General features: G+C 52.5%; 1 protein-coding gene across 1 annotated transcript; it reads left to right on the top strand.

Annotated features, from left to right (window-relative positions):
- Positions 1-234: 234 nt before the first annotated feature.
- Positions 235-9,462, top strand: LOC144729116 (uncharacterized). The gene is made up of 2 exons (XM_078609077.1): positions 235-866; positions 8,621-9,462. The coding sequence occupies exons 1-2, from the start codon at positions 299-301 to the stop codon at positions 9,364-9,366; spliced, it is 1,314 nt and encodes a 437-aa protein (XP_078465203.1). The 5' UTR covers positions 235-298; the 3' UTR covers positions 9,367-9,462.
- Positions 9,463-22,829: the final 13,367 nt, after the last annotated feature.

Here is a 22,829-nt window from a genome sequence, read left to right as displayed (position 1 = left end):
CACAACCCCTGGAAGAAATCCCACAAACCCATCCAACAAGTTCCACAAACTCTCGAAGCTCCACAAACCCATCCAAGAAGTTCCACAGAACCATCGAAGAAGTTCCACAAACCCCATCGCCAGTGGACTGCATCTCTCCCCCCCCCCCAGCGCTTTGCGTTCCACCGCGACCCTGCCACCGACAACTGGCGGACTTAGAGGCAGCGACTGGCCACGTTTTTTGTTGTCGCCCTGTGACAAAGGGGGGGAGGTGGTGGTGGTTTGAGAGCGTGCGAGGCCTTAGCGCACGCAACGAGCAATGAGCTGCTGCTGTCACCCCGCGTACGAGACGGAGGTTGGATTCATCAACAGCACGCCGACTCTGGCCGAATGTTTCACTCCGATACCCCCCGCGATGCCGCCATCATCATCAATCACTCCTCCACCACCTCCTACTCATCCTCCTCCTCCTCCTCGCGAACACTTTCATCCTCAACCGCCACCTCTTCTCCATCCTCCTCCGCAACAACAGCAACAACAGCATCATCAACAGCATCATCATCATCCTCCTTTTCCATCACCTCCTTCGCTCCAGACAACATCGTCAACGTCGTCGTTGACGTCTTCACGCCAACGTCGGCGATGCCGACGCCGCCGCCGTCGCCACGCGAAAGAAGATTTTGGAAAACGTTGCGGGGAGAACGCGACTCGCGCGGAGGAGGCTGGCGGTGGTGGTGATGGTGGAGGTGGTGGAGGTGGTGATGGTGGAGGTGGTGGTGGAGGTGGTTACCCGTGGATGCGAGCGAAGAAGTGCGGAGGGAAGAAATCGCGCGGGATGATCGCAGCTGCAGAGCGAGCGGAGCGGAGCGGGGATGGAGGAGGTCACGGTAAGGGCAATGGACGTGCACACACATACATACACACATACACACAGCTCATACACACACAGCTCATACACACACATACACATACACACACATACATACACACATACACACACACACATACATACACACATACACACAGCTCATACACACACAGCTCATACACACACATACACATACATACATACACACATACACACACACACACATACACACACAGCTCATACACACACATACACACATACAGCTCATACACACACATACACATACACACACATACACACATACATACACACACACACATACACACACACACACACAGCTCATACACATACAGCTCATACACACACATACACATACACACATACACACACACATACATACACACACACAGCTCATACACACACATACACACATACATACACACATACATACACACATACATACATACACACATAACCACAGCTCATACACACACAGCTCATACACACACATACACACATACAGCTCATACACACACATACACATACACACACACATACACACATACATACACACACACATACATACACACACACACAGCTCATACACACACAGCTCATACACACACATACACACATACAGCTCATACACACACATACACACATACAGCTCATACACACACAGCTCATGCACACACATACACCCATACAGCTCATACACACACACACAGCTCATGCACACACAGCTCATACACACACATACATACACACATACAGCTCACACATACAGCTCATACACACACAGCTCATACACACACAGCTCATACACACACATACATACACACATACAGCTCATACACACACAGCTCATACACACACATACACACACACGTACAGCTCATGCACACACATACACATTTACAGCTCACATACACACACAGCTCATGCACACACATACAGCTCATACACACACACTTACAGCTCATACATACACACAACACAGATACAGTTCATACACAGTCATACAGCTCATACACACAGCTCATACACACACACATACAGCTCATACACACAGCTCATACATACATACATACACACACATCTACAGCTCACACACACACATACAGCTCACACACACACACATACAGCTCATACACACAAACACATCTACAGCTCACACACACAGCTCACATACACACACACAGCTCATACATACACACACACACACACTCATACAGTTCATACACACACACATACAGTTCATACACAGCCATACAGCTCATACACACATACAGCTCATACACACACATACAGATCATACACATACAGCTAATACACACACACATACAGCTCACACACACAGCTCATACACATACATCTCATGAATATATGAAACGGCAAGAGCCACCGTTCACCACTAAGTGGCGGGGACGTCACCACGGCGCTTGTGCCAGGCTAGGTGCTCCGCACATACAATCACACGCAGACACGTGCAACACATCCACACTGATTGTTCACATTCCTCTGTTTCATGACCGCTCATTCTCGCAGCAGCAGCAGCAGCGACGTTTTGCTGCTCGCCATCGAACAAAGGCGGCGCTTTCAGACGCGCTTCTACGGCCGTCTGGAACGTTCTTCCGCCTTCCGATATGAGAAAGCCACCGGAACTATGCGCTTTAAAAATCATCATCTAGATTGGCAAACTCGTTTCTTTAGGAACTGTTTTTTTGCGTGTGTGTTTAGTTTGTTGTCCTTCCCCCGAACCTCCGATGAGCGGGGTTAGCTATGTACGGTGCGAAAGAAGTCCAACGCGCATACACGATTTGCATAGAACTCATTTGCAACATCATGTGCATCAATTAAGACGCAGCAGAAAGGGGGTCACCGCATCGCCCGCCTTCCGAAGACTCTTTATGTTTTTTTCAAGTGCATCCCACTAACCACGAGTACGTTCGACCAATCCAGCTCGTGACGGTGCAAAGGAAGTTCAACGTGCCGCACAAACAATATCGCGCCTGCCGATGTAACCTCCTCTGTACACTTATCCCGACGTCGACGAAGGCGTTTGACGCTCGTGCTAAAGTGCTGACGGCTAAAGACAACGTCCGCGAATGTCTGTTGCACGGTGCGCCTATGCGGGAGACAGAGCGACAGGGAGAGAGGCCGTAGTAGAATATAGGGAGGTGGGGCAGGATATAGAATGAGGCAATAGACATATGGATGGTAGAAGGGACAGAACTGAAGTATGATTGTGATCACTGCCCGGTGCGCGCGTGTGTGTGGAGGAGGAGGAGGTGTAGGAGGAGGGACATGGTTTGTATTTTCTTCAGATCCATCACTCCTCCACAGCTGTCACGCTCTGTATAACCACACACTCAACCACACACACACACTCAACCACATGCACACACACTCAACCACACACACACACTCAACCACACACACACTCACTGAACCACACACACTCAACCACACACACACTCAACCACACACACTCAACCACACACACACACTGAACCACACACACACTCACTCAACCACATACACACACTCAACCACACACACACTCACTCAACCACACACACTCACTCAACCACACTCACACACTCACTCAACCACACACACACACTCAACCACACACACACACTGAACCACACACACACTCACTCAACCACACACACACACTCACTCAACCACACACTCACTCAACCACACACACTCACTCAACCACACACACTCACTCAACCACACACACTCACTCAACCACACTCACACACTCACTCAACCACACACACACACACTCAACCACACACACACTCACTCAACCACACACACACTCACTCAACCACACACACAGTCACTCAACCACACACTCGCTCAACCACACACACTCACTCAACCACACACACACTCACTCAACCACACACACACACTCACCCACACACACACTCACTCAACCACACACTCACTCAAACACACACACTCACTCAACCACACAGACTCACTCGACCACACACACTCAACCACACTCACTCACTCAACCACACACACACTCACTCAACCACACACACTCAACCACACACACTCGCTCAACCACAAATACAAAGATCACCCTCCCCCCTTCCGTGTAGCCTTAACAGACTTTTTTGCGGGCAAGCGCTGTTAGCGAGCACCTATGAATTCCGACACGGCACAAGCGGGGGAGGGTGGCCAGCACCACGCCCGGCCGCCTTTGTCTCTCGTGACGATGTTGACACGTGTATGTACGTTGAACTTCTTTCGCGCCGTACGCAGCCAACCGTGCTAATCGGAGGTGCGGGGGAAGAAGGCCTAACAGACTGAACACAAAAGGCACTTCTAAAGAAATGAGTTCTCAATCGAGATTCAAACGCGCCACCGCTCCCGGTGGCTTCCTCGTATTTTCGCAAGGAGGAAGAGGGCGTTCCAGACGGCCCCAGAAGCGCGTCTGAAAGCCGGCGCGCGATGCGGTGACCGCCGCCTTTGTTCGACGGCGAGCAGCCGAAAGCCGCCGCCGTTGCTGCTGTTGCTGCTGCCGCTGCAGCCGCTGCAGCTGCCGCTGCTGCAGCTGCTGCTGTTGCTGCTGTTGCTGCTGTTGCGAGGATGAGCGGGGGTTGTCGTGACGGTGGTTGTCGCTGCTTGTCGAGATCGGCAAAGCTACTGTGGTTGGGTTTGTGTCGAGCGCTCTGCGTGTAACAAGTGCGACCTTACACATGCTCAACAACAACGACGACAACAACGGCTCGTCAACCCGAACAGCACGACGGAATAATACGGAGATAAAATAACTGGCAAGCGACGGTTAAATGAAGCACGTACACAGAGGAGAGTATACGTACACGCATGTATACATGCGTGTACGTATGCTTGCAGTTACTCTATGATGGGCTCTGTGTGTGTCTCTCTCTCTCTCTTTGCCTGTAGTCACAATGAATGAGGATCATCATCATCACAATCAGGGATCCTTGCCTGTAAACAACTCGACATCCGTTTAAGTAGTAGCAGGAGTCGTAGGCTGTCGCGACCGATATCATCCCTAATACAGGGAGGGGAGTTTTGTTTTGTTTGTCAGGTTAGATCGCGTTAATATATAACCATGAATCTCGACATCCACCACCACTGATTCAAGCGAACCATACGAGACACCCGCAGTTCTGCTCGCTGCTGATACACCACGCGGTCGAAACAAACACACACAAAATTAACCCGTAAAAACAAAGTTTTTCACTATACATCCTTTATATGCGTGGCGGCTAGAGTCTTCTCGTCCTATGGCTTGAGATGGCTGCCACCTATGGGTCAGATGATTGCCTGCCACCATTAAGCAATTGGTAATTAAATATCTTTTTTCTTTTCCAAAAAAGTGTAAAATTTTGGGGAAAAAATTTCACCAAAATTAATTGTCACGCACAACGAGTCTGTGTGCAAAATGTCAGCTCGATTGGATCATGGGAAGTGGGTTAAAAAACGACCGAAAGATTTGCACGGTCGTAAGCGTGCAAGCAAGCAAGTGAACTTAATATAAAGGATTTAAAAATAAATGTTTATATATATATACAACGTGTGTGTATATTTCACGTGGATGGACGGATGTGTGAACGAGGCGTAGCGTGCACTGAGCTATTTCACTCCCGACAGAAGTTCATCCGTTGTGCCCTGCACCTCGTATTAATCATCCTCAGCGGCGATGTTCGCCCACCCCTCGAAACAAAAGGGGGTATTACTTTTGTGGGCAGCAGTGAGCGACGAAGACACAGATAGATAGATAGATAAACACGAGAGACAGACAGGGACGGGCAAGAGAGAGAGGGGGGGATGCCGCGTGGAGCAGAGAGCTAGAGAGAGAGAGAGATGGATGACCTTTCGTACCAGGTAAGAGGCCACTGAGGACAGAAGGCTGTGTTTTCAAAGGAGACTTTGGGTCTCTTTAAAAAAGAAAATTAGCACGAGCAGGAAACTACCCCCCCCCCTCCCCACGGCATTAGTTACATTGGGGAACCCAAAGAACTTTATTCGATATACATTCATAGAGATCCGTAGAGTCGTACAGAGAGACCAATATGCAAACATAGACCCCGAGAATTACAAAGAGACCTATGGAGGTATGTAGAGCACAATAGGCATACGTAGAGACCCACAGAGTCACATCGAGACCAACAAACACAGAGAGCCACAGATTCACATACAGACCAATAGACAGAGACCCATAGACTCAGATAGATTACAATAGACATGCACAGAGACCCATAGACTCATATACATTACAATAGACATACACAGAGACCCCTATACTCACATACATTACAATAGACATACACAGAGACCCATAGACTTACATACATTACAATAGACATACACAGAGACCCATAGACTCACATACATTACAATAGACATACACAGAGACCCATAGACTCACAAACATTACAATAGACATACACAGCCTATTAGTCAACTTAACCGCAAGTAAACTCTTGTTACGCCTGACAGTCCCATGTGTTTGACTGTGTCGGGTTTCGGCCACAACGCAAGCAGCCGTCCTCATGTGAAGAACAGGTCTGTCGGAAAGACAGAACAGGTCTGTCGGAAAGACAGCGTCTAACAGACCTGTTCTTCACCTGAGGACGGCTGCTTGCGTTGTGGCGAATTGTATTTTATTATGTTTTATTATTTTATTATTTCCCTTCTACGTGACTTTACCGAAAGAACCAAGAAGGTGAATCCCTGCAGTCACGAACGCTTTAAATCGAAAGGTAAGGCCCACTTAACGATTTAGCTCATTTTCAAAAGCGACCTAGCCACAAATGACAGCTCAACGAAGTGGCTGGTCACGTGGAACCGTATCGCAGTCAAACACTCTTCAAACGCGCGACGTCGATTCTAAATGTGGAGGGGACAAACCGGAGGACCCGGAGACAAATCCACGCGACCACAGGGAGAGACAGAGAGAGAGAGACACGCAAAACTCCAAAAATACAGCAGCAGGTGTCAGGGTCAGGATCGAACCCACGACCTCCTGCACACCAGGCGAGGGAGATAACATCTCCTAGCCACCGTGGCGGTATTCGTGCTCGGAGTGATGCTGGTGCCTCGAGATGTTGGGTGTTCAGAGTTGGCCCGACATGATGAATGAGCCACTTTGTTGAGCCATCATTTGTGGGCAGGTCGCTTACGAGAAATAAGTTAATACCTCAAGTGAGCTTTATCTGGTGAGTTAAAATAATATATGTTTAGTTTTTTATATTCTTGGTTCTTTCGGTAAAGTCACGTAGAAGGGAAATAATAAAATAATAAAAACATTAAACAATAATATTCTCACGACGTTTCGACTGCAACACAAGCAATCATCATCAGGTGTGAAAACCACAGCAAGAAAATTTGAAATCAAAATGTTTAATTCTAGATTTGAAGCTTTCGTGACTGCAAGGATTCATACTCTTAGGTTTTTTCGGTAAAGCCACGTAGGTAAAAATAAATAATAATACAAATTATAGAAATAATAATAGAAATAAAAATTATAAATCACGACGTTTCGGAGGCAACACAAGTCTCCGTCATCAGGTGGGACCGTCACAGCTAAATTTACTATATCCAGTGATGCAAAATTCCAAGAGACGAGCTCTTAAATACAAATTGAGGGGGGAAGGGGAGGGGCTTATCTGAATGTGGTAGCCAATGAATGGAACGTGTTGGGGGGGGTGGGCGGGGCTAAAAGAGAACAATAGTTGTACAAGTCGTACCCGGTGTTGGTTGACAATCCAAATACAAAAAGGAGAGTACTGTTAAACGCTGGGGATGTCAACACTCGGTAAAGTAGAATAGTACCTGTCAAATAAGATGGTCCAAATATGTGTAGTTAAGTTTTTTGTTATCAAAATGTCTAGTTCTATTTTAATATTTTAAAGTGATTTTCTTACCTTTCCTAAACTTTAAATTCCCATCGTGCCTTTGTATTGTAACGTTCTATCCTGCTCCCAGCTGGACGTCTGTGGAAAAATAGCTTTATTGCCTCCAGTATAAAATAAATATTCTGAATCTGATGAGGTCCTCCACGAGCATTACTCCCGAGTTCTGCAGCCAAGCAGACCCCGGTCCTAAGCGAGCGACAGGACACCACCACAACCACCACAACCATCACCACCACCACAACCACCACAACCACCACCACCACAACCACCACAACCACCACAACCACCACCACCACCACAACCACCACAACCACCACAACCACCACAACCAACATCACGACCACCACCACCACAACCACCACCACCACAACCACCACAACCACCACCACCACCACAACCACCACAACCACGTGGCTCCCGGCTCCATCCCCTGTGTCACGGTGGTAGCCAATCACAGCCCTGGCAGCAGAATCAGCTTCTTGTGTGGATCCCGGAGGAATCGGATGAGCTATGAAGCTCTTTTGTCACAGATGTTGCGGTCAGGGTCGCAGAGCCAGCAATGAATAATTATTATTATTATTAATTATTAACCCTTTGTGAAGAAATTCATTTTTAAAAGACAATACATGATCTGAAGCTTTCGTGGCTGCAGGAATTAATCTTTGGTTCTTTCGGTGAAGTGACGTAGAAATAAAATAAATTAAATAATAGAATACGACGCTTCGATTGCAACACAAGCAACCGTCGTCAGGTACTAACGAGCACCAGTGCCTGCCTCAAGCAGAAAGTCACCTCGACGGCCGCTGACGTTTCGGACGATCACCCTTTTTCTCCCCCCCCCCCCCTCCCACAGACCTCTGCGCGACTCCTCCCGACGGAGACTCGACGACGCGGAGGCTGCGCAGCGCCTACAGCAGCGCGCAGCTGCTCGAGCTCGAGAAGGAGTTCCACTTCAACAGGTACCTCCGGCGGCCCCAGCGCCTCGAGATCTCCTCGCTGCTCCGCCTCAGCGAGCGCCAGGTCAAGGTCTGGTTCCAGAACCGGCGCATGAAGTACAAGCGCCAGGCGCGACACCGGACGGCGGACGCGCTCGCCGTCAGCCACCGCGGTTTCGCCCCGAGCGGTTACGATTGTGCTCGCGCGAACCACCCCACCGCTGCCGCCGCCGCCGCCGACGACGCCGCCGCCGCCGCCTGCTGCCCGGCCCGGCAAGGTCCGTGCGGTCGCAGGGAGCTCTGCTGTGCGGGAGCCCGTGCGGAGTTCACGGACGGGCCGGGACGCCGCTGCTGCTGCGAGACGCAGGCGGAGTTTGGCGAGGGCATCGCGGCGCGACGAGCCCACCGCTGTTGTCGTTGCCGCCACTCGACGGCCGACGTCGACGTGAAGCAGCGGCAGCAGCAGCAGCGGGAGGAGGAAGAGGTCTGGGGAGGAGAGCGGGCGGCCGTGGCGGCGAGATTCCTCCAGAGCGAGGTGGCGCTCGCCTCGCTGCTCGAGTTGGACGAGCGGGGGACGGCACCGCGACACCGCCACGTCTCGCTCGCTCAGCTCTCGCCCGCCGCCGCCACCACCCCTGGCCTGCAGGAGCTCGCCGCTGTGTAGCCACGGCACAAGCCCCCCGCACTCGCCACCTCTCAGGCCACCAGTCCGGGGGGGCAACGAAGGACGAAGCCAACACCCCCACCACCAACACACTCCTCCACCACCCCCACCCCACTTCGATATTTTGGTTGATGCTGTAATTATCGGATAAAGTGCATCCATTGTTGTTGAGTGATGTTAGGACCTCTGTATCTACAGAGGGTTGAAGTTTGGGACGCATAGATCCACCTCTGCCACTGCTGGATAGTGTGGTGAGGGGTGGGGGTAGTGACTGGGTGGCTAGTGTGGTGAGGGGTGGGGGTAGTGACTGGGTGGCTAGTGTGGTGAGGGGTGGGGGTAGTGACTGGGTGGCTAGTGTGGTGAGGGGTGGGGGTAGTGACTGGCTGGCTAGTGTGGTGAGGGGTGGGGGTAGTGACTGGCTGGCTAGTGTGCTGAGGGGTGGGGGGTAGTGACTGACTGGCTAGTGTGGTGAGGGGTGGGGGTAGTGACTGGGTGGCTAGTGTGGTGAGGGGTGGGGGTAGTGACTGGGTGGCTAGTGTGGTGAGGGGTGGGGGTAGTGACTGGCTGGCTAGTGTGGTGAGGGGTGGGGGTAGTGACTGGCTGGCTAGTGTGGTGAGGGGTGGGGGTAGTGACTGACTGGCTAGTGTGGTGAGGGGTGGGGGTAGTGACTGGGTGGCTAGTGTGGTGAGGGGTGGGGGTAGTGACTGGGTGGCTAGTGTGGTGAGGGGTGGGGGCAGTGACTGGCTGGCTAGTGTGGTGAGGGGTGGGGGTAGTGACTGACTGGCTAGTGTGGTGAGGGATGGGGGAAGTGACTGGGTGGCTAGTGTGGTGAGGGGTGGGGGTAGTGACTGGCTGGCTAGTGTAGTGAGGGGTGGGGGTAGTGACTGGGTGGCTAGTGTGGTGAGGGGTAGTGACTGGGTGGCTAGTGTGGTGAGGGGTGGGGGTAGTGACTGGGTGGCTAGTGTGGTGAGGGGTGGGGGTAGTGACTGACTGGCTAGTGTGGTGAGGGATGGGGGTAGTGACTGGGTGGCTAGTGTGGTGAGGGGTGGGGGTAGTGACTGAGTGGCTAGTGTGGTGAGGGGTGGGGGTAGTGACTGGGTGGCTAGTGTGGTGAGGGGTGGGGGTAGTGACTGGCTGGATAGTGTGGTGAGGGGTGGGGGTAGTGACTGGGTGGCTAGTGTGGTGAGGGGTGGGGGTAGTGACTGAGTGGCTAGTGTGGTGAGGGGTAGGGTAGTGACTGACTGGCTAGTGTGGTGAGGGGTGGGGGTAGTGACTGAGTGGCTAGTGTGGTGAGGGGTGGGGGTAGTGACTGAGTGGCTAGTGTGGTGAGGGGTGGGGGGTAGTGACTGACTGGCTAGTGTGGTGAGGGGTGGGGGTAGTGACTGAGTGGCTAGTGTGGTGAGGGGTGGGGGTAGTGACTGACTGGCTAGTGTGGTGAGGGGTGGGGGTGGTGACTGAGTGGCTAGTGTGGTGAGGGGTGGGGGTGGTGACTGAGTGGCTAGTGTGGTGAGGGGTGGGGGTAGTGACTGACTGGCTAGTGTGGTGAGGGGTGGGGGTAGTGACTGAGTGGCTAGTGTGGTGAGGGTTAGGGTAGTGACTGACTGGCTAGTGTGGTGAGGGGTGGGGGTAGTGACTGAGTAACTAGTGTGGTGAGGGGTGGGGGTAGTGACTGAGTGGCTAGTGTGGTGAGGGGTGGGGATAGTGACTGACTGGCTAGTGTGGTGAGGGGTGGGGGGTAGTGACTGAGTGGCTAGTGTGGTGAGGGGTGGGGGTAGTGACTGACTGGCTAGTGTGGTGAGGGGTGGGGGTAGTGACTGACTGGCTAGTGTGGTGAGGGGTGGGGGTAGTGACTGAGTGGCTAGTGTGGTGAGGGGTGGGGGTAGTGACTGGGTGGCTAGTGTGGTGAGGGGTGGGGGTAGTGACTGGCTGGCTAGTGTGGTGAGGGGTGGGGGTAGTGACTGGCTGGCTAGTGTGGTGAGGGGTGGGGGTAGTGACTGACTGGCTAGTGTGGTGAGGGGTGGGGGTAGTGACTGACTGGCTAGTGTGGTGAGGGGTGGGGGTGGTGACTGAGTGGCTAGTGTGGTGAGGGGTGGGGGTGGTGACTGAGTGGCTAGTGTGGTGAGGGGTAGGGTCAGTACTAATATTTGGCTAGGTTTTGTCTATAGTATTGGTGTGGATGTGTCTCGGCGTGTGTGTGTGTGTGAGAATGTGGTCTCCGGATCCTTATTTAACTTTATATATTTAAACATAGTTTGTAACTGTCAGACTGCACCACGTATAGAGTAGATATCATTATTACTGCTACAACAATAATCACCAACAATTTGCATATTTATCAATGGCAATGCCATGATCATTGCGACTGCAGGCTATCTACATGCATAATATATAAATGCGTTGTTTCATTATTAAAAGCATGCGGATGTGTTGTTTATTTAGTTCACACGTCGCTTCAAGTAATTATAATATAAATAATGCGATTTTAAATTGCGTCTAAATATCTACTCAAACACAATGAGGGCGAGTTTCTTAAATCCCCCCCCCCTCCTCTCTCTCCCCACCCTCCCCGCTATGCAATTTGTACTTACTGGTATATATACTTTAAATGTATTCACGGTGAGGGGCCGTCCATAAATGACGTCACGCACCTAGGGGGGGGGGACAGACATTTGTGACGAGGGGGGGGGGGGTTGAGAAATGTGACGTCACATCAAAATGCGCAACTTTAAATAAATATAGACAACACGTTCTACTTAATTAAATAGACTTTTTAATAAATGTTGTCTCCTACAACATCAGAGTGCAGCGGCACATTAAATGCGCACTACAATGACAATAGTTTAAAGTTATTTGAAGCATGTTAAATTTGGGGGGGGGGGGGCAGAGCTTTGTGACGTCATATTTGAGGGGGGGTCTGACTTTTTGTGACGCCGTGTGACGAAGGGGGGAGGGGGGTGAAAAATCGTCCAAAATCGCGTGACGTCATTTATGGACGGCCCCTGACTTGCTTACCTTTTCGCCACTTTGCACTCGTGTCGTGTTTTTTGTATCGTGCTTGTTGTTGTTGTTCTAACTTTCTCAACACGTGCCCCTACTGGACATCCGTGGGGGACAAAGCGCTTCATAGCTCATCGGATTCCTACGCCAATTTTAAATACAGATTCTGATTGGATGGGGTAGACCACGGTTAGTCCATCGGCTGGTCACGTGAGGTGGGGTAAAACGTGGGTACCCCCCCCCCCCACCTCCCTGGCAAGTGTGGAAGAGTAGGCAAACATACCCTCCATGAAGGTGCTCTCTCAAGCTCCCCTCTGGAGCTCTTCCGCCAGCGGTGGCGTGAGCACGGCTATTGCAGGGCTGCGCCCTCACCTTTACATTGAATGCACGAAGTCCGCCCCGGTGCAATGTAACTGCCAATGGTCTCAAAGCAGACTCGTGTCATTGGTGCAGAACAGAGCACGCCGGCAAAGGCCTCTAAACCTATTACTATGTTTTGCCACTGGAAAAGGAGATGTCTTATAGTGTAAATGCTTACCACCGAGCTCTCAATACTCTGATAGTGCGCTGTCTTTGAGTTGTACGCCTTTAGGCGTCATCTGGTCCAACACCAATGGAGACTAGGCTCTAAGAAAAGCTGTCTCGGGTATGGACCAATCAACTTCAAGGACAGCGCATATCATTATCAGAGTTGTTTCTTTTTGTGTGCATTTCGACTGCTTGTGTTGTGGTTATTGCAAACATGATGCCTTGTATAAAGGTGTCAGTTTTTGTACCAGTTGAAAGGGTAAAAACCTATTACTATAAAGGCCTCTAAGTCACGTGACACAAGTCCCCTCGGCAAAGTCGGTAAGTCACGGCACTTTGTGAAACTAAAGAGTGAAACTCTATTGCACTTCAATAAATACTAATTAATAAAAAAACGTTCGCAAAACCGTCTCGTGTTGACGTTAAATAATTAGCAGCAGTTGTGGTTATTGTAATTAGATTACCAATTACTTCGCAAGCAGTTGATTAAGTTATAGGATTACTTTTTTGTAAAGGTTACTGGATGACTTCAGCGCTTCAGAGGTGCTTAGCCAGAACTGCTGAGAATCCTGGGTTCGAATCCAGGTATCAGGGTCGGGATCGAACCCACGATCTCCTGCATACCAGGCGAGGTAGTAAACATCTCGCCACCGCGGCACCTTAACAATTGGGTAGTCCGACGTTTCGCTGGTAGTTGCAGCAAGCGTCATCAGGCAACTATTAATATTTCTGCAACATCTCGTGACGATGTCATCACCACGCCCTCACGATGTGTGCAGAGTTATTTTTTCCCCAAGACGTTCTCTCTACACGACCATTATTCCTCGGTGCTTGTTTATGTATCGGTTGATGAAATCGTTCGGATTTCTCCAGGATAAATCAAGATCTCAATTCTGACGCAAGCCACGTGGGGGGGGGGGGGGGGGGGGTGAGAGGAGGGGAGGGTGAGAGGGGGGGTTTAGAGGGGGGGTTTAGAGGGGGGATTGAGAGGGGGGTTGGGAGAGGGGGTTGAGAGGGGGGGTGAGAGGGGGGGTTTAGAGGGGGGGTTGAGAGGGGGGGTGAGAGGGGGGGTTTAGAGGGGGGGTTGAGAGGGGGGGTGAGAGGGGGGGTTGGGAGGGGGGGTTGAGAGGGGGGGGGGTTGAGAGGGGGGGTGAGAGGGGGGGTTGGGAGAGGGGGTTGAGAGGGGGGGTTGAGAGCGGGGGGGTTGAGAGGGGGGGGTGAGAGGAGAGGGTTGAGAGGGGGGGTTGAGAAGGGGGGTTGAGATGGGGGGGGTTGAAAGGGGGGATTGAGAGGGGGGGTTGAGAGGGGTGTGTACCCGCGTCTCGTTCAGGGCACGATGTCCGACGTTTCGCTTGCACGTGCCGGGAGCTTCAATCGAGGGGGGGGGTCTTCTCGGCGTCGAGAGGGGAGGGAGAATGACAACTGCGACGATTTCACGGCCACGGCAACTCCCCGAGCAGTCCCCAGTGCACGAGTTGAGTGATTGTAAAACCACCACCACACACAGCAACGAGCCTCCAACAGACTCCGATTATCACGGCCGGCTACGTGCGGTGCGAAAGAGGTTCAACATACATTCAGGGCGAGTATCTTTGGAGGCCGACACCACGCCCGGTCGCCTTTGTCTCCCCTATAGCGATGTTTACACCCCCCCCCCACCAACATGTACTCATTTGAGGCTGAGTCGACCTCGGGGTGGCCCAGGCGAGGTTGCGATATTGTCACCGATGTCCAACGTGAACAGGAAGTCGAACTCGGGTGGCCGAATTTCGCAGCACGGCGCGCTAACCACTGCGCCACCGCTCCCCACACTTTGGCGATTTTCCAAAATCGTTGCGCGGCCATCGACGGTGGACGATGTGAAAGTCCCCTGGGGCGAGTGGGGTTATCCAGTGGGTCACTCGTATTCACTCGCCGTGTGGGCGTCACGGTGGCGAGGAGATGTTAACCACCTCACCTGGTATACAGGAGGCCGTGAGTTCGATCCCGACCCTGACGCCTGCTGCTGTATATTTGGAGTTTGCGTGTCTCCCCCCCCCCCCCCCCCCCGTGGTCGCGTGGATTTTTTCCTCCGGGTCCTCCGGGTTTCCACCCCCCCTCCGCCTCCACATGTATAATCACACCACGCGATTATGGAAGTCATTTGGCTGCTATAAATGTCCACGTGACGATAAGCCCACTTCGTCGAGCAATCATTTGCGATAGTCGGGTCGTTTCTGACAAAGAGCCACACAACCCAGTTGGGCCCTTGCCCTCGTGAAACAACAACAACAACAATCGTGTAAATCACGTGACGCGGTTCAAGTTTCTCAACCTCGCGGGGTACCGATTGCACCCTCTGGCCCATGGAATAAGTGTGGAGCGAGTGGCAACTCGCTGCCTCTGGCCAGACGGAGTGAGCCAAGGTGAGGGACAGGGTGAGCAGGGGCCAGTCAGGGTGAGGAGCAGGGTGAGTGAGGATGATCAGAGTGGGTAGGGTGAGTAGGGTGGGTGAGCTGGGCCAGTCAGGGTGAGCAGGAGGTGATAGAGCAAGGGGTCGGCAAGATTAATAAAAAGCGGAGATTCATCTTCTTGGTTCTTTCGGTAAAGTCACGTAGAAGGGAAGTAATAAAATAATAATAATTATACATAATAAAACAATTCTCACGACGTTTCGGCCTCAACGCAAGCAGCCGTCCTCAGGTGAAAACCAGGTCTGTCGAGGCGACAGCGTTTGAATTCGGTAACAACAACAACAACAAAAATCCTCAATATTTCAAGAGCCGCGATGTACCGGGTGGTGAATAACGCCACGAAGGCGACGCGGTCTTTAAAGAGCCGTCGCATCCGGCTTCAGAGCCGCAGTTTGCCGACCCCTGGGTGAGCGAGAAGCTGCTGCTGCTGCCGCTGCTGCTGCTGATGCCGCGTTGTTCTATTGACACAGCTTGAACAGTTTGGGCACGCGGCTCCAACTGCCCGCGTGAACTCTGCGTCACCCCCTGTGAGCGACTCGCGCGCGCGCGCACGCGGACTCACGCGCGCACATGTAGGTGCACCGGCACACATATATACACACACACACATACACACATACACACACATACACATACACACACACACGCAGACACACACATACACACATACAACAACAACAACCGCCATTCGCCACTAAGTGGCGGTGACGTCACCACGAAGGCTTGTGCCAGGCCATGTGCACCTTGAGGCCACGTGAAGTGTCGAACGCCCGCTGGCAGGAGGTCACGGGGCAGACCCAGATGCCACTGGTCGCCTTACTGAGACGACTGGCTGATGCACCACCTGTGCCCCCTACTGTGCCAACTTGCTGGGCTTTAGCCACCCGGCGCTCCGCTCGTTATTGTGAGCGTCGCTCCTCCGCCCTCCGTTGTTGCCCAGTAGCGTCCTTCACGAGCCTCCTCCACAGAGGCCGATCTTGACACCGCTGGTACCAGTCATTGGCAAGTCCACTCAGCTCCACATCCTCCTGTACCACATCACTCCATCTCGTCTCCAGTCCGTGCCACGCCCGTTTCGCCCCCTCGATCCGGCCGAACAAAAGCTGTTTAGGCATGCGTAGAAAAGGGAAGGGATGACCGTGGCCTAGAAGACCTGAAGCTTCGTGCGGAGCGACAGACCAGGTAGCTTCCACACAGCGTCACGCAATCGATGAAAAGATAATGCCGCTCGACTAATTCGGAGTGAGACCTCTGCTGTTAAACCGGAGCCGGTCATGAGCACACTGCCCAGGTATGGGAAACTCTCCACTCTCTCCACAACTACCCTAACTCCCAAGTTGTGGGGGTGGAGTGTCCGATGGTACAAAATACCCAGGCAGGTGCCTAGTTTTGGTGGGGCTGATGGTAAGGCCCCACCTCTTAGTGGCAAGCTCCAGGTTCAGCAGCAGCGCCTCCAACTCCTGTGAGTGAGCAGCAATTACCCGATCATCGGCATACATAAAACATGGTTGAGCAATAGGGAGCCATCCCTTGACCGCACCCGATGGAAATTCCTCCGGTACAGCTATTGAAGGCTTCACGAACTACGTGGTCGAAATAGATATTAAATAATGTGGGAGCCAGAGGACATCCCTGTCGCACCCCAAGGTGTACAGGTAAAGGTTTCGACTCCCGGCCACGTAGTTTTACCTGGGCCCGCTCACCAGCATGAAGGTCCTTAATGATCATGAGTCAGGGACTCCGAAAGCACAAAGAACTACCCAGAGCCCATGCCTAATGATGGTATCATAGGCCTTGGCCAGGTCAATAAAGCAGAGATGTAGGTCTTGTTGGAATTCCCTACACCTCTGCTTTAGCAGACGGACAGAAAATATGGCATCTGTTCAGGACCGCCCTTTCCTGAAACCGCATTGGGGCTCCGCAAGCCTCTCCTCAGCGTGCCTAACACATACATAAACACACATACATACACACACATACATACACACACATACACACACATACACACACATACATACACACACATACACACATACATACACACACATACACACATACATACATACACACACATACACACACACATACACACACATACATACACACACATACACACACATACATACACACTCAGCACCACGCCCGACCGCCTTTGTCTCCCCAGTGGCGATATTTACACGCCCCACCACCGGGTACTCATTTGAGGTCGAGTCTACCTAGGGGAGGCCCAGGACCTGTTCAGAGAATCGTCACCGGTGTTGGACGTGAGCGGGAATCGATCTCTGATCGCCAAGTTCGCCTGTGGATCCACGGCTCCCCACACAAAGACAAATATCCCCTGTGTAGCCTTAATAGACTGTTCGGGCAAGTGCGGATAGCGAGCTCTCCACACGAAACAAAGACAAAGATCACCCGTATAGCCTTGACACACTGTTGGGGCAAGTGCTGATAGCGAGCTCCCCGCACACAGACGCACAGACACACGCGCGCGCGCACAATTAATCACACATATCAAGGGCCCGTATTTAAGCAGTTGAGACGCCCATTAAGATCCCCTATCTCTCTGCCGACGAGAAGTGGACACGGGGTAAGTGGTATTACACCGAGACGGTTATTAACTTGGCGCTTGCTATGCCGTTGGAGACAGTCTTCACATTTTCCAATATGAGATAGAGGTGACACACGGGGGAGGGGAGGGGAGGGATTGGAAGGGGGGGGGGGTCACAGGGACTCAGACGCCTGCGAATTATGCCACGGATTCTTCGTCTTTAACGTTCGAACCTGGCCACGGCGAAGGGCCAGTGGTGAGTCATAGCTGACCTCAGAGGTTGGACCAGGCGACCTGAGTTCGATTCCCTGCCACGGTTAACATCAGTGGTCAGCGATAGTTGAACTGGCTCCTCTTGTAGGTCCCCCCTCCCCCGCCACCTCTTCACCAAGCTGCAACCACCAGCGTGGTGAAGTATGGCCAAATACCCCCCAGGACTGCTACGGAGAGGGGAGGCTGTAATTCAGCAGGAGATTTCTCATTCTAATAAATGTGTAAGATTAAGCGCGGTTGTATTATAAGTGGACCATCGGGGTAGTTGCTGTTAGCGAGCACCTATTAAGGGATCCACATACTACACACCATTCAATACACAAATCCACCATGAGCACAGCACACGCGTTGCCATGCTCTTAAGTTGCAAAAGAAACATATCCTAAGTGCAGCCTTATCAGAGTGTTGGGGCAAATGCAGTTAGCGAGCACCTATTAAGGTCCCGACGGCACACACACGAGGGGGTGGTGGTGTTGTCAGCGGCACGCTCGGCCGCCTTTGTCTTTCCGGCACTGACGTTGTGCATTATTTAAAAACTCCCATGCTCTTATCCTGTTGGTGACCTCCGAAGGTCAGCGTGGCAAACGGAGCCTCATCCGAGCCATGGGTGAGTTCTCACCCGGCTAAAGACAATCGACTCGACGTTTTGCAACTTCAGGCCGAGTCGACCTAGGGGGAGTCCCAGGGACCGGTTCGGTAAGTTGATCGGTTTCGCTCACGGGGGGCAGGCGCCCTGCCTGGAGTTGACCCAATCGCTGCTCCCCCCCGCCCCCCGAGTCTGGCTCGTGCTCAATATTCATAGTCGGCCAATGGTGGACCGAGGAATTCGCATCCCCCCCCCCACGTGGTGTGTGACGCTGAAGCCGATGTCACAATGATACAATGTCACGTGGGATGCACGCACCCACCTGGGGGTGCGAGATGCCCCGCCCCCCTTTCTGGGGGGTGCGAGACTTGACCAGATTATTTTTTAGGAGGTAAATCGAGAGAGGTGTGTGTGTATGCGTCTGTGTGCGTGTGCGTGTGTGCGTGTGTGTGTGCGTGTGCGTGTGTGCGTGTGTGTGTGCGTGTGTGTGCGTGTGTGTGTGTATGTGTGCGCTCACAACGCTCACAACAACGAGCGGAACGCCGGGTGGCTAAATCGCAGCAAGTTGGCACAGTAGGGGGCACAGGTGGTGCATCAGCCAGTCATCTCGGTCATCTCAGTCAGTCGACCCGTGGCACCTGCTGGGTCTGCCCCGTGACCTCCTGCCAGGCGGGCGTTCGACACTTCACGTGGCCTCAAGGTGCACATGGCCTGGCACAAGCGTCGTGGTGACGTCACCGCCACTTAGTGGCGAATGGCGGTTGTTGTTGTCGTGTGTGGGTGTGCGCGATCAGATTTATACGGTGTCTTAGTGGTGGCCACCACCCCCTCGTGTGCCGTGGCGGCCTTAATAGGTGCTCGCTAACAGCACTTGCCCCAGCAGTCTGTTAAGGCTATACGGGTGGTCTTTGTCTTTGATCAGATTTGGACGGTGGCGTCGTGGTTCGCGCGCTGCCCCACGAGCCTGGCGGACCTCAATTCGATACCCGCTCGCCACCAATGACAGTGGCGAATGTCTGAACCGGTACGGGGCCTCCCCCCTAGGTCGACTCAGCCTTAAATGAGTACCCTGGTGCGCTGTGTAAACATCAGCATTGGGGAGATAAAGGCGGCCGGTCGTGATGCTGGCCACCACACACACACACCACACACACAACACACACACCACACACACACACCACACACACCACACACACACACACAACACACACAACACACACACAACACACACAACACACACACACCACACACACCACACACACACACAACACACACCACACACACACACAACACACACACAACACACACACACACCACACACACAACACACACACAACACACACACACACACCACACACACAACACACACACAACACACACACACAACACACACACACCACACACACCCAGGGAGAGTTCCCGCAGCACGTGTTGACGCGCGCGCAGACCCTGGACCCGGAGCCCAACCCGAACATCCCACGTGGGGCTCCCGCTAAAGCGAAGTCACGGGGAGGTCACGGGGAGGTCACGGGGAGGTCACTGGTAGGTCACGGGGAAGTCACGGGGAGGTCACGGGGAAGTCACGGGGAGGTCACGAGGAGGTCAGGGGGAAGTCACGGGGAAGTCACGGGGAGGTCACGGGGAGGTCACTGGGAGGCCACGGGGAGGTCACGGGGAAGTCACGGGGAAGTCACGGGAAGTCACGGGGAGGTCACGAGGAAGTCACGGGGAGGTCACGGAGAAGTCACGGGGAAGTCACATGGAGGTCACGGGGAAGTCACGGGGAGGTCACGGGGAGGTCACGGCGCCTCTGCGGCGGCGTGGGAGGGGAGGGGGAGGGTGCGTAACGATAATTATCATCGATTAAGATCGATTCCTGGAGCTGCTCAAGCTAGCACGTGTCTAGTCATGGCCGCAATTAATTGATGCAAATGATGTTGCAATTAGTTGTGGGCAAATGGTGTGTGTATGTTGAACTTCTTTCGTACCGTACGTACCCAACCGTGCTAATCGGATGTGCGGGGTGGGAGGGGGAGCACAACAAACTCAACACAAAAAGCAGTTCTCTCAAGAAATTAGTTTTCCCTCGAGATGATTTCAAAGTGCCTATCTCCCAGTGACTTCCAATAAGCACGGTTGGCTACGTACGGTGCGAAAGAAGTTCAACAAAAACAAAGACAAAGATCCCCCGTATAGCCTTAACAGACTGTAGGGGCAAGTGCTGTTAGCGAGCACCTATGAAGGCCGGAACGGTACACGAGGGGAGTGGGTAGCACCACGCCCGACCGCCTTTGTCTCCCCCAGTGGCGATGTTTACACACCGCGCCAGATGCTAATTTGAGGCTGAGTCGACCTAGGGGGAGGGCCCAGGACCGGTTCAGATAATCGTCGCCGGTGTTGGCCGTGAGCGGGAATCGAACCCAGGTCGCCAGGCTCACAGCGCAGCGCGCTAACCGCTACACTACCGCTCCCCGCAAACTCAACAAACCCACGTACATACAAGCGCCTTCATAGGTGCCTCTAACTAACTGTGGGACCTCGAGCGGTGTGGCCATGTCAAGGCTTACCCTTGGGTGACACGGATCACGGTTCCAATCGATCGGCACTCCCCCAATCCTCCCTCTTCCCTGGTCATCACTGCAGGCGTAATGCGAAGCAAAAACCCGAAACAAATAAAAAAAGACATACACACGTAGCTCCGTCCGTTTCACAGTCGACGTTAAAGATCCCCCTGACGTCATGCGCAGGAGTTGAGGCCGCTTTGTGTGCCGGCGTCTGTGTCCCATAGGTTTTTGCCAAAGTCGCGCAAATTATGGACAAACGTTTCGTCTTGTTTTACCAGGCAAGGTCCCACTTTGCTATGCATCTCTCTCTGTTCTTTTTTTTTTTATCAAAAACGACCTGGCTATCACAAATGATAGCACAACGAAGTGGCTTATCAACGCGTGGACATTTATAGCCGGCCAAACTATTTTTTGTTTCTAATACCGCTCGATATAATGTGGCTTCAAAGCGAGTTTATAACGGCGTACAGGTAGAATTATGGCATTGGTGCACGTGACGTGTGCTACATAGTGCCACCTGCAGTACGGTCGGAAACTTGCACATGCCTCGAAAAGGCAATTAATATTGTGTACAACACTGTACTGACCCGTCACGATGTACACACACATATATATGCCGTATCCTCTAGAGCAGTGGTTCTTAACCTTTAACGCAGCCTTGCACTCCGTTGGATCTGAATCGTTAAGTGTTTCATAACTGTTAATAAATGCACAGGGTTTGATGAAACAAAGTGCGTTATTTGCGCTTTCGATGATTGATCTTCCAAACAAATCTGGCCGTGTTCTCGCACCGCCCAGAAAGGACATCTCGCACACACAGCGGGTGCCTGCACCCCCAGGTTAAGAAGAAGAACCACTGCAGTTTGGGGGGTAAGATGGTGCGAAATGTAAGGGGCCGTCCATAAATGACGTCACGCGATTTTGAACGTTTTTTTACCCCCCCCCCCCTTCGTCACACGGCGTCACGAAAAGTCAGACCCCCCCCCCCTCAAATATGACGTCACAAAGCTCTGCCCCCCCCCCCCCCAAATTAAAACATGCTTCAAATCGCTTTAAACTATTGTCATTGTAGTGCGTATTTAATGTAACGCTGCACTCTGATGTTGTTGGAGAAAACATTTATTAAAAAGTATATTTAATTAAGTAGAACGTGTTGTTGATATTTATTTAAAGTTGCGCATTTTAATGTGACGTCACATTTCTCAACCCCCCCTAGTCACACATCGTCACAAATGTCTGACCCCCCCCCAGGTGCGTGACGTCATTTATGGACGGCCCTTAAGACGCACCCCAAGCTTGTGCCCGGTGCCATTGAAGGAATACAAATACAAAGATCCCCCGTATAGCCTTCAACAGATAGTTGGGGCAAGGGCCGCCTTTGTCTCCCCAGTGCTGATGTTTTACACAGCGCACCGGGGTACTCATTTAAGGCTGAGTCGACCTAGGGGGGGGAGGCTCCGTTCCGGTTCAGATATTCGCCACTGTCATTGGCGGCGAGCGGGAATCGAACCGAG

Source organism: Lampetra planeri, chromosome 31, assembly GCF_965212315.1.
Source record: "Lampetra planeri chromosome 31, kcLamPlan1.2.h2, whole genome shotgun sequence".
NCBI classification, from domain to species: domain Eukaryota; kingdom Metazoa; phylum Chordata; class Hyperoartia; order Petromyzontiformes; family Petromyzontidae; genus Lampetra; species Lampetra planeri.
Note: the sequence above shows the minus strand (reverse complement) of the source record. Positions and strands in the feature narration are given on the sequence as shown.